The sequence below is a fragment of the Octopus sinensis genome, linkage group LG11 (genome assembly GCF_006345805.1).
Source record: "Octopus sinensis linkage group LG11, ASM634580v1, whole genome shotgun sequence".
In the NCBI taxonomy this organism is placed as follows: domain Eukaryota; kingdom Metazoa; phylum Mollusca; class Cephalopoda; order Octopoda; family Octopodidae; genus Octopus; species Octopus sinensis.
The window spans coordinates 53,193,903-53,215,127 of NC_043007.1; the positions used below are offsets into that span (position 1 = coordinate 53,193,903).

The 21,225-nt window shown below is 34.3% G+C and overlaps 1 protein-coding gene across 3 annotated transcripts in view; it reads left to right on the forward strand.

Moving 5' to 3' along the window:
- The window catches only part of LOC115217457 (glucoside xylosyltransferase 1), a 108,998-nt gene extending 99,234 nt beyond the window's left edge, over positions 1 to 9,764 (forward strand). For 2 of the 3 annotated variants that reach the window (XM_029787162.2, XM_029787160.2), the window contains one exon: positions 8,731 to 9,764. In XM_029787162.2, the coding sequence (XP_029643022.1) occupies positions 8,731 to 8,747 (17 nt within the window). In that variant the 3' untranslated portion in view covers positions 8,748 to 9,764. The remainder of the gene's footprint in view (positions 1 to 8,730) is intronic. The other variant, XR_005001289.1, reaches the window with a different exon arrangement.
- Positions 9,765 to 21,225: the final 11,461 nt, after the last annotated feature.

Here is a 21,225-nt window from a genome sequence, read left to right on the forward strand (position 1 = left end):
TGTTTTTCAACTTAATATTAAGATATTACAACGTAGAGAACATAGACATATTCATACTTCAATGCAGATATATAGAGTCAGTATTACCTTATATTAATTTACAAAAAGTCATTAATGTTAACATCAATACTGTTATCAATATCATTAATGCTACCAATATCATTGTTCTTATTTCTAATTACATGAATACTAATAAAACAATACATATATCACATAATTAGCAATATAGTAGCAAAACTAGGGACCAACATAATACCACAGTATTATGCCAGGCATTAAATATTTGCACATACATACAAAAAAAGCAGTCAAGTCAATCAGTTTACATGGTGTTAATTTCCACAGATGCATGTGAATTAATAATTTCTATTGTGACACTAATATATTATTAATTTCCGAAATAGTTATGAAACGAACGCCGGAATTTGATTGGCTTATACTTTTAAATTTAAATTACAATTGTTTTTTATGGTTGGTTAGTTGAGAAACATCCACACGCGCACACTTGCAAACGTGCGCACATACGCACATACACAGCCAAATCACAACATAACATAAGAGAGATACTAGCCCACACTTACACACACATACATGCTTACAAACAGATCCACTCACATATATTCATAAATTCGTATATGTAATCATACATACATTTATACCCAGATGAAGAATGTAAATTATCATAAGGTACATAATTAAAATAACACCGTATTTTTCGTAAACAAATTATCCTACCACTAAAAAAATTTCTATATCTTTACATTTCCACTATGTTTCTATTCAAATATTTATTAAATTATAAAATACAAAATACATGTTTGCCCATCAAAGGACGTATAAATACATACACAATAAGTTAACAGAAAATACTATTAATTAAGATACAAGTAGATTAATTGTAAATAGTCAAAATACGTTATTATTCTACGATATATAATCAAATAACACTGTACATTTCTTAAACATACCATCACATCACTGAAACTCCTATATCGTTGTATTACCATTTTATTTCCATTCAACCTCTCACCAGCAAACCAATATAGGTACAGGAAAATTATATTAACATCTACACATACACACACACATACACACACATACGTACATTCGTGCATATTCACAAACATATGCACATTCACCTTTGTTGTGTATGCAAACATTCGCATACATATATATATATATATTTAAATATTAATGGACGTATAAATACATATACAATAAGTTAACAGGACTTATAATGTGTGGGTGTGTCTTTGTATCTGTGTTTGTCCCCCAGTACTACTTGACAACCAGCATTGGTGCGTTTACATCCTTGTAACTTAGAAGTTCGGCAAAAGAGACCACCAGTAACTGGAGTACTAGCGTTGATACATTCAACTTAAAAAATTCTTCAAAGCAGCATGTCTGCAGTTTAATGACTGAAACAAGTAAAAGATTATGTGGCCTATATTTCTTACCAAGTCGTTACAACCATATCTGATTTTCCAAGTGCTTTGATTCCATGTGTGTGTGTGTGTATATATATATATATTATATATATATATATATATATATATATATATATATATATATATATATATATATATATATATATATTTACTTGATCGCTAACATTTATCAATGTTGTTTTGATAATGCCATTTTCTATCATTAATAAAACTGTCAGCATTTTTGGTCACACATGCTAATATAAATATATCAATGCACATAAAGGAATTATCAAAACACGTAGAATATAGAATATATCAATACACAAATCAGGACAATTACATGACATTGGCTTCTGTAGTGCATTATGAGTATAGATTCAGCAAGACTTAAAGGTACATGCAAAAGCTATAAGAGAATACCTGTAAGATATGAAAAATTAAGAAAGCTATGGGGCTAGTGAGAAGAAGGAAAAGTAAGTAAAATTATTAGGAGGGTAGACAGCTATAAAATGGAAATTATCGTTTATATCTTAAGAAAGTCTTGCATAATCAATGTTGACATTCCATAATTAGGTTACTATTCTGGTTTATACAATCTTTACATTGCATAATTGGTAAGATTTCCATGATAAAGAATGAACATCTGTTAGTATACCTGCTCACATGTTGTATGATAAACCACTTAATGTCATAATCAAATGCATCCTGCCTTAAAGTCTGAATGAGCTTGGACAAAGATGTGCAATTAGTCTTAGCTTCTAATCAAAAACTAAAGTAATGGTTATGCAATCTCACCTTGAAGTTCATGCTGCAGGCAATCAATAAATATATTGAGATACATTTGTAGTTACCTGTATACAATGTTTACAGCAAGGCATTTATAGTCCGAGGTGCTGGAGATTATGTATTTACAGTTACAAAATCATTCGTTATATGCATGTAGGGTGCAAAGGGGTGGGGCTGCCATTATCAGTATTATGATAGGCCGAGTTGCATGAGCCAACAGGGTTGTTAGGGTGAGTATTGTTACTATTGATATTGTAAACAGCACCACCCCTGTCACTTATGTTATAGTCCACTGGTATAGACATATCTCTAGGCCTGTTAGGTGGAAAGAGCTGTGTACCCAATGCAGTGTGGTCAAAGTAGGTGCCAGTTTCTCCCCCAGCCTGAAGAAAATCCACAGGGTCATTATGCATGGGTTTGGGGCTGGAGGGTATCACACAGATATTGTTGCTAGTACATTTTCCATTTATTCTGATATGGGACAAAGTGTATAACATATGCCAGTTAATAAACTTTGTTGATCAAGTATCATCTGCTTTTTGTCATCTATACAAGCCATGTTCATGCTTGATGCTTACTAGTTTCCTGTACCAAGAAATTTTTGGATCACACTACTTTATCACTGTGTGTGTGTGTGCGTGTGTGCACATGTGTGTATGCATGCGTGTGTGTGTATGAATGTATATGTATAAATATATGTATACAGGGTGGACTAAGTCACTGAGGAGTTTTCATTTTTAATAACTCCCTTATTTTTACAAATAGGTATATAAAATTTTAATTCAATATAGAGGAGATAATGGAGATTAATTTGCTTTAGTCCTTTTTCATCATACCTCTGCATTATGTATGAAAAATTACATCTTTTAACTGGAGTTCATTTTCAGCTTCACACATCCACGCCCTTTGGCTGCATGACTTCCTTAAAGACAGCAGTCAGGTAGTTGCAGTCAACTGAGGAGACTGAAATCCTAAGTGGCATCCCCCAGGGAACTGTTCTGGGGCCATTACTGTTCATAATAGCCCTCTTAGACAAGCATAGTCACTTGGACAGCCACTGTCACTAGCTATGCCAATGATACAAGATTATCGCCGGCAATAAAAAATCAAGATGACATCACACACTTACAGTAGGACCTGAATTTGATATGCAGTTTATTGCTGGAAAATTTCAAGCCCTGCACTATCAACTCACAAATGCACTACAGCCTGCATATACAGGATCCAAAGGCACTACAATCCCAGAGTCACCGGTAATGAAAGACTTGGGGATCAGTATGTGCAATGATGTATAATTTTATATGCACATTACCAAGATGGCAGCAAAGTGCAAATAACTGGCAGGATGGATACTGAGGTCCTTCAAGACAAGAGACTAAAAAAACTATGTTGACCCTGTGGAGATCCTTTGTTCTCAGCTGCCTGGACTACTACTTCTGGTTATTGTCACCACATAGTGCCAAACTAACACCACTACACTAAAAAGATAGAAACAGTGCAGTGGATGAGCTACAGGGATAGGCTGAGAATGAAGGTGTGAGAAATATGCAATAATCTACGTATGGAAAACTCTAGAAGGGCTCGTACCTAATTTCGGCATTGAGTATTATACAAATGCCAGAAATGGCTGCTGTTGTATTGTACCAAAGGTACCATCCACTCCATCTAAATTCAGGACCAGGTACTGCAATAAACTAGAGTTCAAAGGCCCACAGCTCTTCAATGCGGTGCCATAAAAATTAAGAAATCTGCATAAGGTGGAAGTAGAGGTCTTCAAAAAGGAACTAAACATCCTCCCCTCCACAATACCGGATGAACCAACAGCCCAACATGAGGTGCAGGCAGGAGCAGTGGAATCAAACTCCCTTATACACCAACAGCTGGGACAAAGGCACATACAGGAGTGGTGATGTGAAACATCCCAGATTGAAGAAATCAGAAAGACCATGGTGGTGTTCCAGCATGACCACAGTTGCATGGCTGAAACAAGTATGATATATATACGTGGACATGCCTACAAAGTGGACATGCCTACAAAGTCAGAAAACAACACAGCTCCCATGACTTTCGGAAACATTTTTTCACGCTCAGAGTTGCTGAAGCATGGAATAAACTGCCTGCGTCAGTTGTTGACTGCCATGACACTGCATCCTTTAAGGCCTTCATGCTTTCCGAAATCCGCCGAAACTACACCTGATTATATATACACTTTAGATGAGTTGTAGTGCACCTGAGCACTGTACACAATTATTATTATTATTATTATATATATTTAATCATCAAATTTGTAGGAGTGTTAGTGCATCAGATAAAATGTTTTGCAACATTTTTCCAACCCCTTATATTTTAAGTTCCCACTATTAAATGAATCATATCCAACACACAAACAGCATAAAATATACAGACACCAACAAGCAAACATGCACACACACTTACATACATACAGTATATACATGTGTGTAGCAACAGGAAAGTAATCGAGCTGTAAAACAATACATCAGTAATGTATCTTCATTTTACCCATGATAATATAGAACAGAAGTAAAATGCACAGAAAGCTGTATCTACATATACATAAGGAAATATGAAAAGTCCTCATTAAAATAGATCAAACTTGAATATAACCATGTTTTTGATATAACATGTTTCAATGAAAATCTGTCTTCTAGCAACACCAGTACACATGTTTTACAGTGCAAATATGGTGAGAGAAAAGTTGGGCATAAAAAGAATCAGATGTAGTGTGCAAGAAAGAAGATTGCACATGTTCATATGATGCATATGGATGGGAGCAGCTGCATAAAGAAGTACCAACTGTTAAATGTGAATGGAACTTGGAAAATCCAGGCAAACATGGGATAAAGTAGTGAAGACCATCCTCCAGATGTTGTACCACATAGAGGTGATGACAAAGGACTGAGATAATTGACATTTCACTGAAATATGAGGTCTCTTATATTCACTTTCTTGAACTGCCATCTTTATCTCATCACTGCCATCTTTACCTCATCACTGCCATCTTTATCTCTTTTTCCAGCTCACTCATACACACCCATATGTAATGCAAAGTATCCAGTATCTCCTCTATAGCAAGACACCTCTATCATATTTTATCCTCTTAACATCTGACATAAAGCTACCTTCCTTTCTACTACACCCCCACTCACTCAAGGCAGCTTTTTTGTCTTGCGAGTTATTTGCCAGTTCCATGGAAAGAAACATCCTCTTCACTCTGTAAAGTGGTTGGTATTAAGAAATGCATGCAACCTTAGAAGCCAAGCCAAAGCAGTCACTGGAGCTAGGCACAGTCCTTCAGCTTGTCAGATCCTGTTGACCTGTGTAACTTGGAAGTTAAATGATGATGGTGATGGTGGTGGTGATGATGATGATGATGATGAAGCAGCAGCAACAGCATATACATATATACGTATGTACATTAATACATACATACAATGCATAATAAGTGTAGGTATGACTGTGAGGGTAAGAAATTCACTTCACATGGTCTTGGGTTATCTCCCACTGCCTGGTTACTTGGTATAACCCCAAACCAACAAATACCTTGTGAATGAATTTGGAAAATCGAAACTTTATGTGTGTGTGTGTATGTGTATACAAGTATATATGTGTCTACATATTACTATTGCCAATAGTAACAAAGCTAAAGCACACAGAGTGAAGCTGCTTGGCACAAATTTACCTTGATTTCTGCTGTGCATGCACACTAAGTTTTAACATTCTAGCTCACTTCTGCTGTTTACAGCAGTGCTTGGAAGGAAGATGTGTAGTATGTGATTGTCACATTGACCATGACAGAGAAAGTTGAGCAGAGAATCTGCATCAAATTTTGCCAAAATCTTGGCAATACCTGCTCAGAGGCCTATGCAAAGTTTTCAAAAAGTTTTCATCATTCTCGACACAATCAAGGAGATCTTGTACAACTGAAACTTGAGGTTATCTTTTTGGTCGTCTGAGAGCAGTTTTTGGCACAAACTTGGCAGACATGCATCTCATACCCCAATATCTAATGATTATGAACTGAACTGAATGGTAACTAATCTGCATATCCTCTGATAACTCACGGTTGGTGAGTCATTAATTTCCCCTCACAGATGCATGCATGTCTGCAATGTTTTCCTCAATTCTGCTTACTGCAAGTCTCCCAGAACGTTCGTCAATATCGACATATTGTCAGCCATCTTGGAAACATCTGAACCACTCGTATACTTGTGTGTGGCTCATACACTTCTCTTTATACACAACTTTGCATAGACCTCTGAACAGGTATCATCATGATAATTTTCTCTGTCATGGTCAATGTGACAATCACACTCTACACACCTTCCTTCTAAGCACTGCTGTAAACAGAGTAAGTGAGCTAGAGTTCAAGGTCAATGTGTGCAAAGTGGCTTCACTCTGCATGCTTTAGCATGTAGCAACTGTCTGGATACTTATTGATCAGACCTTGCATATGTATCTGTGTTTTGAACATTTGTGCTTCTCTAAAGAGTATTGAGCTACACGCATTGACTTTGTTATCATTTTTCTTTTTCCTCACACTTTTGATGGAATAAGATAACCCTGACTTCAAAAATAAATAAAGTTTAGTGATGCCTCAATGATATATTCATGTAATCCACAATTGCATGGAGAAACAAGTATGAAAAAGAGCAGATGTGTGTATGTGTGTGTTAGTATTTTGCTTAGCTAGTTAGTTCATTTTGAAATTTTGCATTTCTAATATATTGTACTCTATTAGTTTTTAGGTGTCATTTGTACTAGATGCAGATTACATAATGAGGTCTAGCCATTGGTATTATTATTTGAAATCTGTCCAACTTGATTGAAGTGTAATTATTTTGACTGATGTGCTGAGATATTTTAAACATTCTGAGTGGAACTTTTGACTGAAATGCTGAGATATTTTTAAGTGGAACTTTAATGTTGAGCAAGAAGATCAAGCCACTCCCTGCTTTTATCACTTATTGAGTGTTTTTTTTTTATTATTGTTTCATTACCAAAATATTGTGTGTTTATATGAAGTTCTCACAAATAACGTTGTTGATTGTATTTGTGAGAATATTTTTTCAAGCAACTCCTTTTTTAGATGCTTTATAGTGTATATTTTCTAGTTAGTTTGTTTACGGTTAATGCAACGCTACTTATTATGTTTCCTATTTGGAAATAGATAAAATTATTTAGCTTTTAAAGTAGGGATATATAATGATAAAACCGTCACATAACTTACTTAAGTGTTATCTTTATACGTAAGTCCTAACTACACCTATATAAATGCCATAGAGAAATATACTTTCTGGAATGCTAACGAACATAACCGAGCATGTATGTTAAATATATTTTCGTGTTCTTTTAACCGCTATAAAAAAATAACAGACTGGAATTGTTAGCCCGTCTCTTGTAATTTCGATCAATTGTATCTTGTCCTCCCTCTTGTATAGAAGTGTGGCTACAATCCAGCCTACCTCTACTTCGGGAGGGGTGGGGGCATTTAAAATTTTTTTCCGGGACGTCCTACGTCCCAGATATAAAGGTAAAAATAGAATATTTCCTCTTTGCAAGTTCGAGTTGAGTACTCCCTTGCACACTCCGTTGACTCGAACCTTGCTTCTATTGTGGCGAATTTACCGCCTCTGATTAGATACCTTCCATAGTCGCACCAAGACACTTTTCAAAGGTGCTTTCCTCCATGTGTTCAAATATTTTTTTTCCTCTACATTGTATACTTTATAGACAATAGTCTTTTCTGTAATTTAATTTTTTATTATCCATCTGGACTATTCCATTTCTGCACGGTAATTTTATTTTTAGTTTATTCCCATTCATGTGAAACCACTTATTCAAGTTCAAGTCATTGATGCAATTTTATACCAATTGCTATTTTTATTTTTGTTATGTTACAATTATATTATACTTTAGTTTGATTTTAATTATTACTTACTACATATAATTCAATTGTTATTATTATTTTTATTGTCAAAGTGAAAGTATCTGATATAAAATAGAGAAACGTTTTTGTTTCACTTTTAACACGTAATACTGAAATAGTGGAGAAGATATGATATTGCTATGGGTTCGCTCTAGGCAAGAAGTTGAACATTTTTTTTGCCCATGAAACTACATGAACCCTAAGTAAGGCATGTGTAAAATTTGAATGGAATTGGTTGTGTAGTTCTCAAGTTTTAGGGAAACACACAGACAGACAGACAGACACACATTCTCAGTTTTATATATATAAAGATAATGATGTTACTCTTAAGTTTTTGTTCAGGTTTTAAGAATTAAATATTACTTAAGAATTAATATATTCCTGCTTATGTTGATAACTGATGTAGCACTTATGTGCTTCTTCAGTTATAAAAACTTTAATTCAATTGAATTTTAATTCATTTCCATTATTCAACAAGCATAAATATTTATATGTTATTAACATACTTGCTTAATCTTTTTAACAAAAGTGGAATCCATTTTAATTTATTTTTTTTATCTATTATAGCACAGATTTGGAGCTGATCTCCAACATGAGTTACTGCCAAATTTAAAAAGAGAACTCAGCACTGTCGCATCAACAAATTGCGGGAAAGTTGCATACATTTTTGTCAAAAGACTACAGGGAGAGGTGCTGAAAATACTTCAATGAAAAGACAAAGAAACCATATTCTGTTATTCTTTTAGTAGTTTCCATAATTTGACTGCAGCCAAGTTTTGTATTTGATCAAATCAATCTCAGTACTATTTTATGAAAAGTTTAAGTTGCCATTTTTGGCACAAACGAATGTAACTCAACACACCATTTAACAAATGTAAACATAAATATACATGAACATAGGCACACACAAATACATATATTTATATATATCTTATTATCATCAATCGTCATCTAATAGTCTACCACCTTCTCTCTCTCTCTTCCTTTACTCTCTTCTCTTTCACTGTCTTACTCTCACCACAACACTTCTATCACTTCACTAAAATTCTCTTATGTCTTTTTCAACTGGAGATGAGGCAATTCTCTGATGCAAGGGAACAGAGAAAGACAATATGTGAAGAGGTACCAAAAAGTAACCAGAAACTGCAACATCTGCATAAAAAACATCTCTTGTATTAGAAAATATCTGGAGAGATGTTGTAACCAAGATTTCATGTTACCATCAAAGCCACAGAATGGAATTTTGGAAATTTGAGAACTAAAGAGGCTGTCCTTAATTAAAGGTTGTTCCAGTCATAGATAAGAATTGTGCAGTGATAATTATCTGAACCTACCAATCTGTCCATGTCACATCACCCTCATTTCCCCATATGTCTGTGCAGATTAGAGCTATGCTTAGTCTCCATTTTGTTTTCATAAGGGCTTTTAAGCTAAAATATTGTAATATAAGGTAAAAGTGTAAATATTTTTCACTCCTGTATTTTTAACATACATTATTGTAGCTTTTAAAATCACTTTGAACTCTATTTAATAACCTTTTAAACAAATAAACTCCCTAATATTAATGTATATTTTAATAGGAATTAAAAAAATATAATCAATTCATTGAGTTGAAATATTTTTAAAGGCATTTTATATTCATTTTTTGATTTTGGATTTGGTTTGCAAGATTCTTTATGTGAGTTCGTGTGTTGAAGCATATTCTGTTGTGTCTGAGGAGAGTCATTCTCTTTTAGTGCCTTATAATTTAACACGCTCACTGGTAAAATTTCCACTCATTTACTTTTTTATGCCACCACCATCACCACATCATCATCATCATCATCATCATCATAGACATCACCATCACCATCCTCACCATCACCATCCTCACCACCACCATTATCCTCCTCCTCACCACCACCATGGCATCATCATCATCATCATAGTCATCACCATCCTCAGCACTGTTATCCTCCTCTTCACTGCCACCACCACCACCACAACCACCACATTTCATCGTTATCAATACCATCATCATCATAGTCATCACCATCACCATCCTCATCACCACCACCATTATCCTCCTTCTCCTTCTCACCACCACCACCATCATCAGTTGATAAGTGGTGGTGGTGGTGGTGGTGGTGGTGGTGCTGGTGGTCGAAGGACAGAGCACTATTAAATTATTCACTAGTATTTAACTGGAAGAAGTTTTTTCACTCAGCAGAAAATAATAATAAACAAAAAAACATAAATAAACCATAAAAAACATGAAAAATTTATTGATTTAGACATATACATACATATATGTGTGTGTGTGTGTGTATTCATTAGTGATAGAAGCAGAAATAGTTCAAAATAGCAATCTGTGTATTATACTCAAGCAGATATATCATTCAAACTGTAGTATTTATGTTGAGATAGTATCCTCTTATTGACATATAGTGTTAAAAAACACAGAAATGTATCAGTAGCAGATAATAATTGGCCAGCAACGATGGTGATATTGCTATAGACATATTTCTGCCTCTTTTGGCTTCATCAGTAGCAAGTATCACCCAGCATCACATGCTAAAAGAAAGTCAGATGCTTTTATTCTAGTAAAACAGTAATTGCAATATGAGTTATTTTTCAATCACTGCTTTGATGGCAGTTGATGTTCTCTTAGTCATCACCATTACCATCCTCACCACCACCACCATTATCCTCCTCCTCACCACCACTACCACCATCAGGTGGTGGTGGTGGTGGTGGTCGAAGGACAGAGTACTATTAATTAAATCATTCACTAGTAAGCACATAAATGCGAAACAAGGGGGAAAAAATAGTGGAAAAAAAGGCAAAGTCAACCTCGGCAGAATTTGAACTCAGAACATGAAGACAAATGAAATACCGCTAAGTATTTCACTCAGTGTGCTAATGTTTCTGCCAGTTCGGCACCTTATACATGCATACACACACACACATTCAGAACGTAGAAAAATTGACATTAAACCAATAAAACATTAAAAATTATTTTTGTGAGTTAATGACTTGGCCATCAGATATTTTCCAGTCTGTGTAACTCATAATATCAATTTATTTCAATTTATTCGATGCATAACTTTGCCAGTCCTTCTTGGCAGCTGGATTAACTGGACTCAGATGCATGAGTGTCTCAATACGAAGGTAGGAGAAAACATCCTGCTGTAAGCCTTTGACCGCTTTTGATGCATTCTCGCTGGCAAAGTTGCCGAGGTCAATAACAAGCTTCACCTGTAACAAATGTACCACCTGCAGGAAAGAATGGTTGCATACTGCTCATTAACTGTTTGCGTTCTTTGATTTTTAGTTTTCCTGGTGTAATGTTTTCATCTAAAGTTTTCATGAACAGAAGTGGGCAGAGGTTGTGTACATAACAGTCTTGAAGAATACTTCTGGGGTTCCAGAAAGAATTTTGAAGAGTTACCAAAACCTTTGACTACTGACCTATTGCAAAGACAAAAATAAATGAATAAAAAACAAAATTTTTTTAAATAGGAAAAGGCAATGAGAAGTGGTGTGGTCTTCATTAATCACAATAAAGATGCAAGCAGATGGTAGAGGGAGCCTTATGTACTCTGCATGTGTGCACTTATGTATGCATGCATGTACATATATATGTACGCATGTATGTATGCCTGCATGTATGTTTGCATGTATGTATGCATGTATGTATTTATGTATATGTGTATCTACGTATGTATAAATGCATGCTTGCATGTATGTATACATGTATGTATGCCTGTATACATGTATGTATGCATGCATGCATTCATGTATGTATGTATGTTTGTACGTATGTATGTATGCTTGCATGTATGTATGTATGCATGCATCTATGTATGCATGCATGTATGTATCATTTATGTATACATGCATGTATGCATGCATATATGCATACATGTATGCATGCATATATGCATGTATGTATTATGCATGCATATATGCATGTTTGTATGTATGCATGCATGTATGCATGCATGAGTGCATGTATGTAAGAGTGTATGTACGTATGTATGTATGCATGTAGGTATGTATATATCTGCATGTATGTATGTATGCATGTATGTATTCATGGATGTACGTATGCATGTATATATACATGTACTCATGTATGTATGTACGTATGCATGTAGGTATGTATATATCTATGCGTGTATGTATTCTTGGATGTATGTATGTACGCATGTATTATTGCATGGACGTAATCTTGCCTGTATGTATGCATGCATACATGCATGCACAAATACATGCATACATACATACATACGTATATACATCCATACATACATGCATTAATACATGCATGCATACATACATATATGCATGCATATGTGCATATATGCATACATACGTGTATATATGCATACATACAAGCATATATACATGCATAAATACATAAAAGCATGCATACATACATGCATGTATACATACATGCATGTATACATAAATAGTACATACACACATGTATACATAGGTGCATGCATACATACATACATGCATACATATATACGTACATACATACATGCATACATACCTGCATGCAAACATACATACATGCATGCATACATACATATATACATTCATGTATACATACATGCATGTATACATGCATAGTACATAATTACACACATGCATATATTGGTGCATACATACATACATGCATGCATACATATATGCATGAATACATGAATGCATGCATACATACAAACGTACATACATACATGAATACATACATATATACATGCATACATACATGTATACATGCATGCATACATGAAATGCATGCATTTATGTATACATGTATACATGCATGCATGTAGGCATGCTTACATACATATATATATAAATAAATACATTTATACATACATACATACATGCAAAAATACATGCATGCATACATATATGCGTACATGTATATATACATGCATACATAAAGGCTTGCATGCATATATGCATGCATACATATGTAGATGCATGCATACTGCATACCTACACACATGCATGTATACATACTTAGTACATACAGACATGCATACACAGATGCATGCATGCTTACATACATACATGTATACATACATACATGTATACATACATGCTTCCCATATATATATATATATGCAAATGCATGCATATATGCATACATAAAAACATACATACAGGAATGCATGCATTCATAAATACATGCATACCTACATGTATACATGCAGACATACATGTATACATGCATACATACATGGATGCATGCATGCAAACATACATACATATATAAAGAAATGCATGCATATTTACATGCATACATACATGCATGCATATATGTATACATGTATATATATAAATGCGTGCATTCATACATACATGCATACATACATGGATAGATATATACATACATGCATTCATTCATACATGCATACATACATACATGCATACAAACATACGTACATACATTCATACATACATACATGCATACATGTATACATACGAACATACATACATGAGTGGCTGCATGCATACATAGGTACATACATGAATGCATACATGTATGTATGCATACATATATGCAAAAATACATACATGCATACATGTATAGATATATATATACACACATACATGCATGCATACATACATACATGAATACATACATGCATGTATGCATGCATACATCCAAGCATACATAATGTATACATGCATACAGATGTGCTTGCATACATACATACAAACATACATGCATGCTTACATACATGCATGCTTGCCTCTATACATACAAACAAACATACATGAATTCATACATACATAGATGCATACATGTATTCATGCATACATACATATATACATAGATATATACATGCATGCATTCATTTGTGCGCACATACACACATACACTCATGCATGCATACATACATGAATATATACATACAACCATGCATGACTGCATACATACATTCATACATACATGCATGCATACATTCATGTATGCACGTGTATATATATGTACGTATGTATGTATGCATATATGTATGTATTTATCTATGTATGCATGGAACTATTCATGCATGCATGTATGTATGTGTGCATGCATGTATGCATATATGCATGCATACATGTTTCTATGTATGCATGTCTATATGCATGCATGTATGTATGTATGCGTTCTTGTATGTATGTATATATGTACTTCTGTATGTATGTGTGTATATATGTATGTATGTACACATGCAGTCATGTATGCATACATGTACGTATGCATGTATACATGTATGTACGCATTCATAAATGCATGTATGTATATAAGCATGCATGCATACATTCTTGCAGGCATGTATGTATGAATGCGTTAATATATGTAGGTTTGTGTGTATATATGTAAGTATGCATGCATGCATGTATGTATGCATGTATGCATGTGTTTATGTATGTATGTACGTATCTATGTAGGTATATATGTATGCAAGAATGCATGTATTTATGTATGTATTATGTATGTATGTTTGAATGCATGCAAGTTTGTGTGTATATATGCATGCTTGCATACATGCAAGCATGTATGTATTTATGTATGTGTTTTATGCATGTATGTATGTATGCATTATGTGCGTATGTATATAAGCATGCATGCACGTATGTATATATTCATGCATACATGTATATATGTATGCTTGCATATATGCATATATGTATGTATGCATGTATGTATATTTTTATGCATGCATGTATATATGTATGTATCTATGTATGTATGCCTGTATATTAGTATGCATAAATGTATGTAAATATGTATTTTTGCATGTATGTTCATATGTATATGTATTCATGCATGTATGTATGTAAGCATGTATGTATGTATGCATGCATTATCTATGTATGTGTGCATGTAACTATGTATGCATGTATTCATGCATTCATGTATGTACGTATGTATGTATGTATGTATATATCTATGCAAATATGTATGTATACATACAGGCAAGCATACATACACACATACATGCATATCATCCTGCATGCATGCATTCATGCATACCTACATACTTACATACATGCATACACTCATATATGCATACATACATACATGCAGTCATACATGCACGCATACATACATACGTACACATGCATCCATACATAAATACATATATATAAATGCATGAATGCATGCATGCATACATTCATAAATAAATACATGCATAAATATGTACATGGATACATAGATGCGTACATGCATGTACGCATCTATGTATCCATGTATATATTTATGCATTCATGCATTTATATATATGTATGTATGGATGTATGTATATATGCATGTGTGTACATATGTATGTATGCCTGCATGTATGTATGTATGCATATATGTGTGTATGCATGTATGTAAGTATGTAGGTATGCATGAATGCATGCATGCAGGGTTATATGCATGTATGTGTGTATGTATGCTTGCCTGTATGTAAGTAAGCATGTATAAATGCATGTATGTATGCGTGCATACATGAATTTATGTATGTATGTATTTACACATGTTTATGCATGGATATGTGCTTGCATGCATATGTGCTTGCATGCATATGTGCTTGCATGCATGCATATATATATATATGTATGGTTACATGTAATTATGTATGCATGCATACATTCAAGCATGCGTGTATGTATGTATATATGTATGTATTCATACATGTATTTTATGTATTCATGTATATGTGTATGTACCTATGTATGCATACATGCATGTATCTCTTTGTGAATGTATGTATGAAGGAATGTATGTATGTATAGATGCAAGTAAGTATTTATGCATGCATTGATGTACGTATGCAAGTATACATGTATACATGCATGTATGTATGCATGTATCCATACATGCTTGCATGTATGTGTATGCATGTAAGTGTGTATGTATGTATGCGTGCATGAATGCATGTGTGTATGTTTGTATGCATGCATGTATTTATGTATATATATGTATATATGTACGCATGTATGTATGCATGTATATATGTATGCATGAATGCATGTGTGTGTATGTATGTATTTGTGCAATCATGTATGCATTTATGAATGTATGCATATATGTGTGCATGCATACATGTGTGCATGCATACATGCATGTATGATGCATGCATATATGTATGCATGCATGAATGGATGTATGCATGTATATATGTACGTTTGCATTTATGTACACATTTATATAAGAATGTTTTGGCATGTACGCATTTATATATGTATATATGTATACTTGCATGCAAGCATGCATGTGTTTTTGCCTGTATTTTTGTATGCATGTATGTATGTATGCTTGTGAGTATGTATGAATGCATATATGTATGTATGTATGTATGTATATATGTACGTATGTATGTATGTATGTATGCATGCTTGTAGGTATATATGTATATCATTATGCATGCATATTTGTATGTATGCATGTAAGCATGTATTATATGCATGCATTTATACATCTATGTATCTATATATGTAACTATGTATGTATGCATGTGTGTACGTAAGTATGTATGCATGCATGCATGTATGTACGTACGTGCGTGAGGAGAAATATGTGTGCAGTTTATTAACATCACGCCCTGGAGACGATACAAAGAAGACAAGGATAGGTCATATATTCCGAGAGAGCTAACCTTAGCAAAATCATGAGTAAAAGCAGCAGCAAAGTACAAAGAAAAGAGAGTTGGGGTAAGGATGTCACCCTGCTTGACACCATTCTCTACAGGAATGGGTCCCGCCATGGCACTACTAACACTGACCCAGGCATCCATCCCATCATGAAATGATTTAATTATAGGTACAAAGTAATCCGGACATCCAAGTTTGCCAAGTATTTTCCATAGAAAGGCCCCATTTACAGTATCTAAGGCCTTTGTTAAATCAATGAATACCTGAACAAGATCCATATTCTGCTCATAGCACTTCTCCTGCATCTGCCTTGCTGTGAAAATCATATCCATTGTCCCTCTACCAGATCGTAAGCCACATTGAGATTCAAATAGGACATCATTTACGAGACACCCATTCAGACGGGTAAGAAGTATATTTGCCAGAACCTTGCCAGCAGCTGATAGTAGAGCTATACCTCTGTAGTTACCACACATTGTTCTGGTTCCTTTTCCTTTATAATTGCATCCTTCCAGTCCTTAGGGATTGCACTATCCCTCCAGACTGTACTAATAAGTTCATGAAGAGACTGTGTGATGTAATTACCACCAAATCACAAGAGCTCAGTACAAATTCCATCCTTTCCAGGTGCCCTACCTAGATTCAATTTACTTATTGATGGCATTAATTCATCTATTGAGGGCGAGGAGTCTAAGGAGCCAAATGATCACTGTTTCATCTGACTCATGGTTTAGGAGTTCAAAGAAATGTTCGATCTAGCGATCTGTGATTTCTGTTGATTTAGTAAACAGAGTGGAAGATTCCTTGGAAATGTAGGCACGTAGGAATGTAGGTATGTCTGTGTGTGTGAGTGTATGTATCTACATATGTATGTTTGTATGTATGTATGTAGCTATGTATATATGTATCTATGCATGTATATTGGTATATATGTACGTATGTATGTAGGTATATATGTAGGTATGTATGTACGTAAGTATATATTTCTGTCTGTATGTAAGTATCTATAAATGTATGTATGTATGTATTTAGCTATGTAGGCATGCATGTATGTATGTCTGTAGATCTGTAGGAATGTATCTATGTGTGAATGTAGGTATGTGTGTATGTATGTATTTATGTATGTATGAATGTATGTATTTATGTATGTATGTAGATATGTATGTATATATGTATGTATGTATGTATGTATGTATGTATGTATGTATGTATGTATGTATGTATGTATGTATGTATGTATGTATGTGGTCCTGTATAAGGGAAAGCGCAACAGAAATGATTGATGTAATTATTGGGTAGTATCATTGCTGTCTGCCGTAGGAAAAGTTTTATGCAGAATACTGCTGGATCGTCAGCTGAAATACATTGCAGATTGTGTTCTTCCAGAAAGTCAATTTGGCGAGCTTCAGGAGATACCTTCAATAGAAAAGCATTGTGGAAAGTCCTCCAGAGACTTGGGTGTCCTGAAAAGTTCCTTGCTTTAGGTCTTTTTATGAAGACATGAATGGTAGGCTGAATGTTAGAGGGAAAATGTCGGAGCCCATTTCAATACAAAATGGAGTGAAACGGGGATATTCTGGCACCGACCCTATTTTCCATATATTTTGGGATGGTGTTCTGTATTTCATTCAGAAACTGCATGACAACAGTTTTCTTGAGATTGACTGTGATACGGTGTTTGACTGAGATTGACTGAGATACGGTGTTTACGTCCATTAACGAATCCTTGGCAACATATTTAATAACAGGCGCCTTGCTTCAAAAACAAAGGTATTTAACTCTATCTTAAGAGACCTTTTGTATGCAGATGATTGTAGCACACACAGAGATTGATATGCAACACATTTTGAATGCATTCTTTGATGCTTGCACTGCCTTAAGATCGACAGTCAGTCTCAAGAAAACTGTTGTCATGCAGTTGTCATGGTAAGCAGTATAGTGTAGCAAATATCTATGTCTATGGTAAACGACTTGATGTAGTTGATCAGTTTGTCCACCTGGGAAACACATAACAATATGGATGTTGAAATTCCTTATAGAATTAGGCAAGCAAGTGTTGCTTTCGGAAGGCTCGAAAAGCGCCTCTCGAGTCGGCGTGATATATGCAGAAAGACAAAGATAAAGGTGAACAAGGCATGGGTGCTCCCTTCTCTTCTCTATGCCTGTGAGACGTGGGTCACATATCGATACCACCTTAAGCAACTGGAACGTTTCCATCAGATGTGTCTCAGACAGTATAAGGACTTGCTGAAGAGATGCTTGCGTCTCTCCTGACACATGGGAGGGCATAGCTATTGATCGTAGCAGGTGGAGAAGGATTGTGTACGAGAGGACAAATGCTTTTGAGAAATCTCATTTTGCACATGAGAAAGTAAGGAGGGATGTAAGGAAGGGCATCGCTGTTACACTTCCAAATGGGAAGGTTCTTCCTCTGATGCTGACATGCAATGTTTGTGCAAGTCTATGCCTCAGTAAAGCTGGACTCAAGAGTCGTCTTCGTAGTCATAAAGCGAGACAGATGAGTGACAACCTCGCCACTGCTGGTGGTGTAACACACAATACTAATCATATCTGTCTGGCATGTGGAAGAGAGTGTAATTCGGCAGAAGGAGTTAAACGGCATGCAAAGGTACATGAAGCCCAGTACAGCCGGCTATTACCGGTAAAGGGTTTAGTTGCCAATTCTGTGCATTGTAGATCTGGGCTAAAAAGTCACATTCGATCACAGCACCAGTTACAGTTAAGCTTCATGCAATGACCGATGACGTGGGGGCAGCCATAATGTATATAGGCATGTATGTATATGTGTATGTATGTATGTATGTATGTATATATGAATGTATGTACTTATGTAGGTATGCTGGTATATATTTATGTATGCATGTAGATGTGTATGTAGGTATGTATGTATGTATTTAGGTATGTAAGTTTGTAGATATGTATGCGTGTAGATATGTAGGTATGTATGCATATAAATATGTAGGTATTTATGTATGTCGGTATATATCTGTATGTATGTATGTAATGTATGTATGTATGTATGTAGGCATGGGTGTATAGGTATGTATGTATGTTTATAGGTATATAGGCATGTACATATGGATATATGTATGTATATATAGGTAGGTAAGTAGTTATGTAGGTATGTATGTATATATGTATGTATATATGTTGGTAGATATGTAGGTATGGGGCTGTCCTCTCATGCACAATCCTTCTCCACATGCTAAGAGCAATAGCTATGCCTTTCCATGTGTCAGGAGAGATGCAAACTTCTCTTAAGAAACCTCTTTTTTGGTTTATCTGGAGGTCGTTCTCCTTTTAGCTAACTCTCATCCTGACCAGCTATACAAAGTACACTAAAAAAACAGCAATTTCTTTTTTTAGAATTTGTTCACTTTTTCATGCTTATTTGAAATATTTTCAAACTTTAGTTTCATAGAATGTTTTATTTCAGTGATCTCTTTCGTAATCACAATCTTATCAACCAGCTAACATATATTTGCCAAACAGACATTATAAAAAGTGTTTGTCAGGAAATGAAAAGTCCCAAAACTACTATTGTACATCAAAAAATTTGTCATTTGCAATTATATTCACTTTTTCATGCTCATTTGGAATATTTTGTCGGAAGATTTGTGAGTTCAGTGATCTCTTTGATAAATACAATCTTATTATCAATCACTTAGCATATATTTTCGACACAATTACAAAACGTTGAATGTACAAAATTGTTTACTTTTTCATGCTTATTTCCAATAATTTTAATATTCTATTAATTAATTATTGAATATTATTAATATTGAATATTATTGAATATTATTAATAACTGAAAAAGTTATTTGTATGAAAAGTTTCACAAACGTGTAAAAAGACAGTGAAAAACAAAAAATTTGAATTTTTTCATTTTTTTCACTCTTTTCTGCTTGACTTTATGTGTGTAAATATTGATATGTAGGTATGTATGTACATAAGGATGTAGATATGTTTCAAGGTATGTAAGTAGCTATGTATGTAGGTATGTATGTAGGTATGTATGCGTGTATATATAGGTTATGTGTATATATATGTATGTATGTAAATATTACGTATTTAGGTATGTATGTATGTATATGTATGTGTGTATGTTATGTATATAGGTATGTAGGTATATATGCATGTATGTATGTACGTAGGTATGTACGTATGTGTGTATGTATATGTGTATGTATGTAGGTATGTATATAGGCATGTATGTGTGTATGCATGTATGTATGTATTTAGATATTAGGAATGTAGATACGTATTTAGGTATGTATGTATATATATATATATATATATATATATATATATATATATATATATATGATTATATGAATGTATGTTGATATGTATGTATGTATGTAGCTATTTAGGTATGTAGGTATTTAGGTATATAGGTTTGTGTGTTTG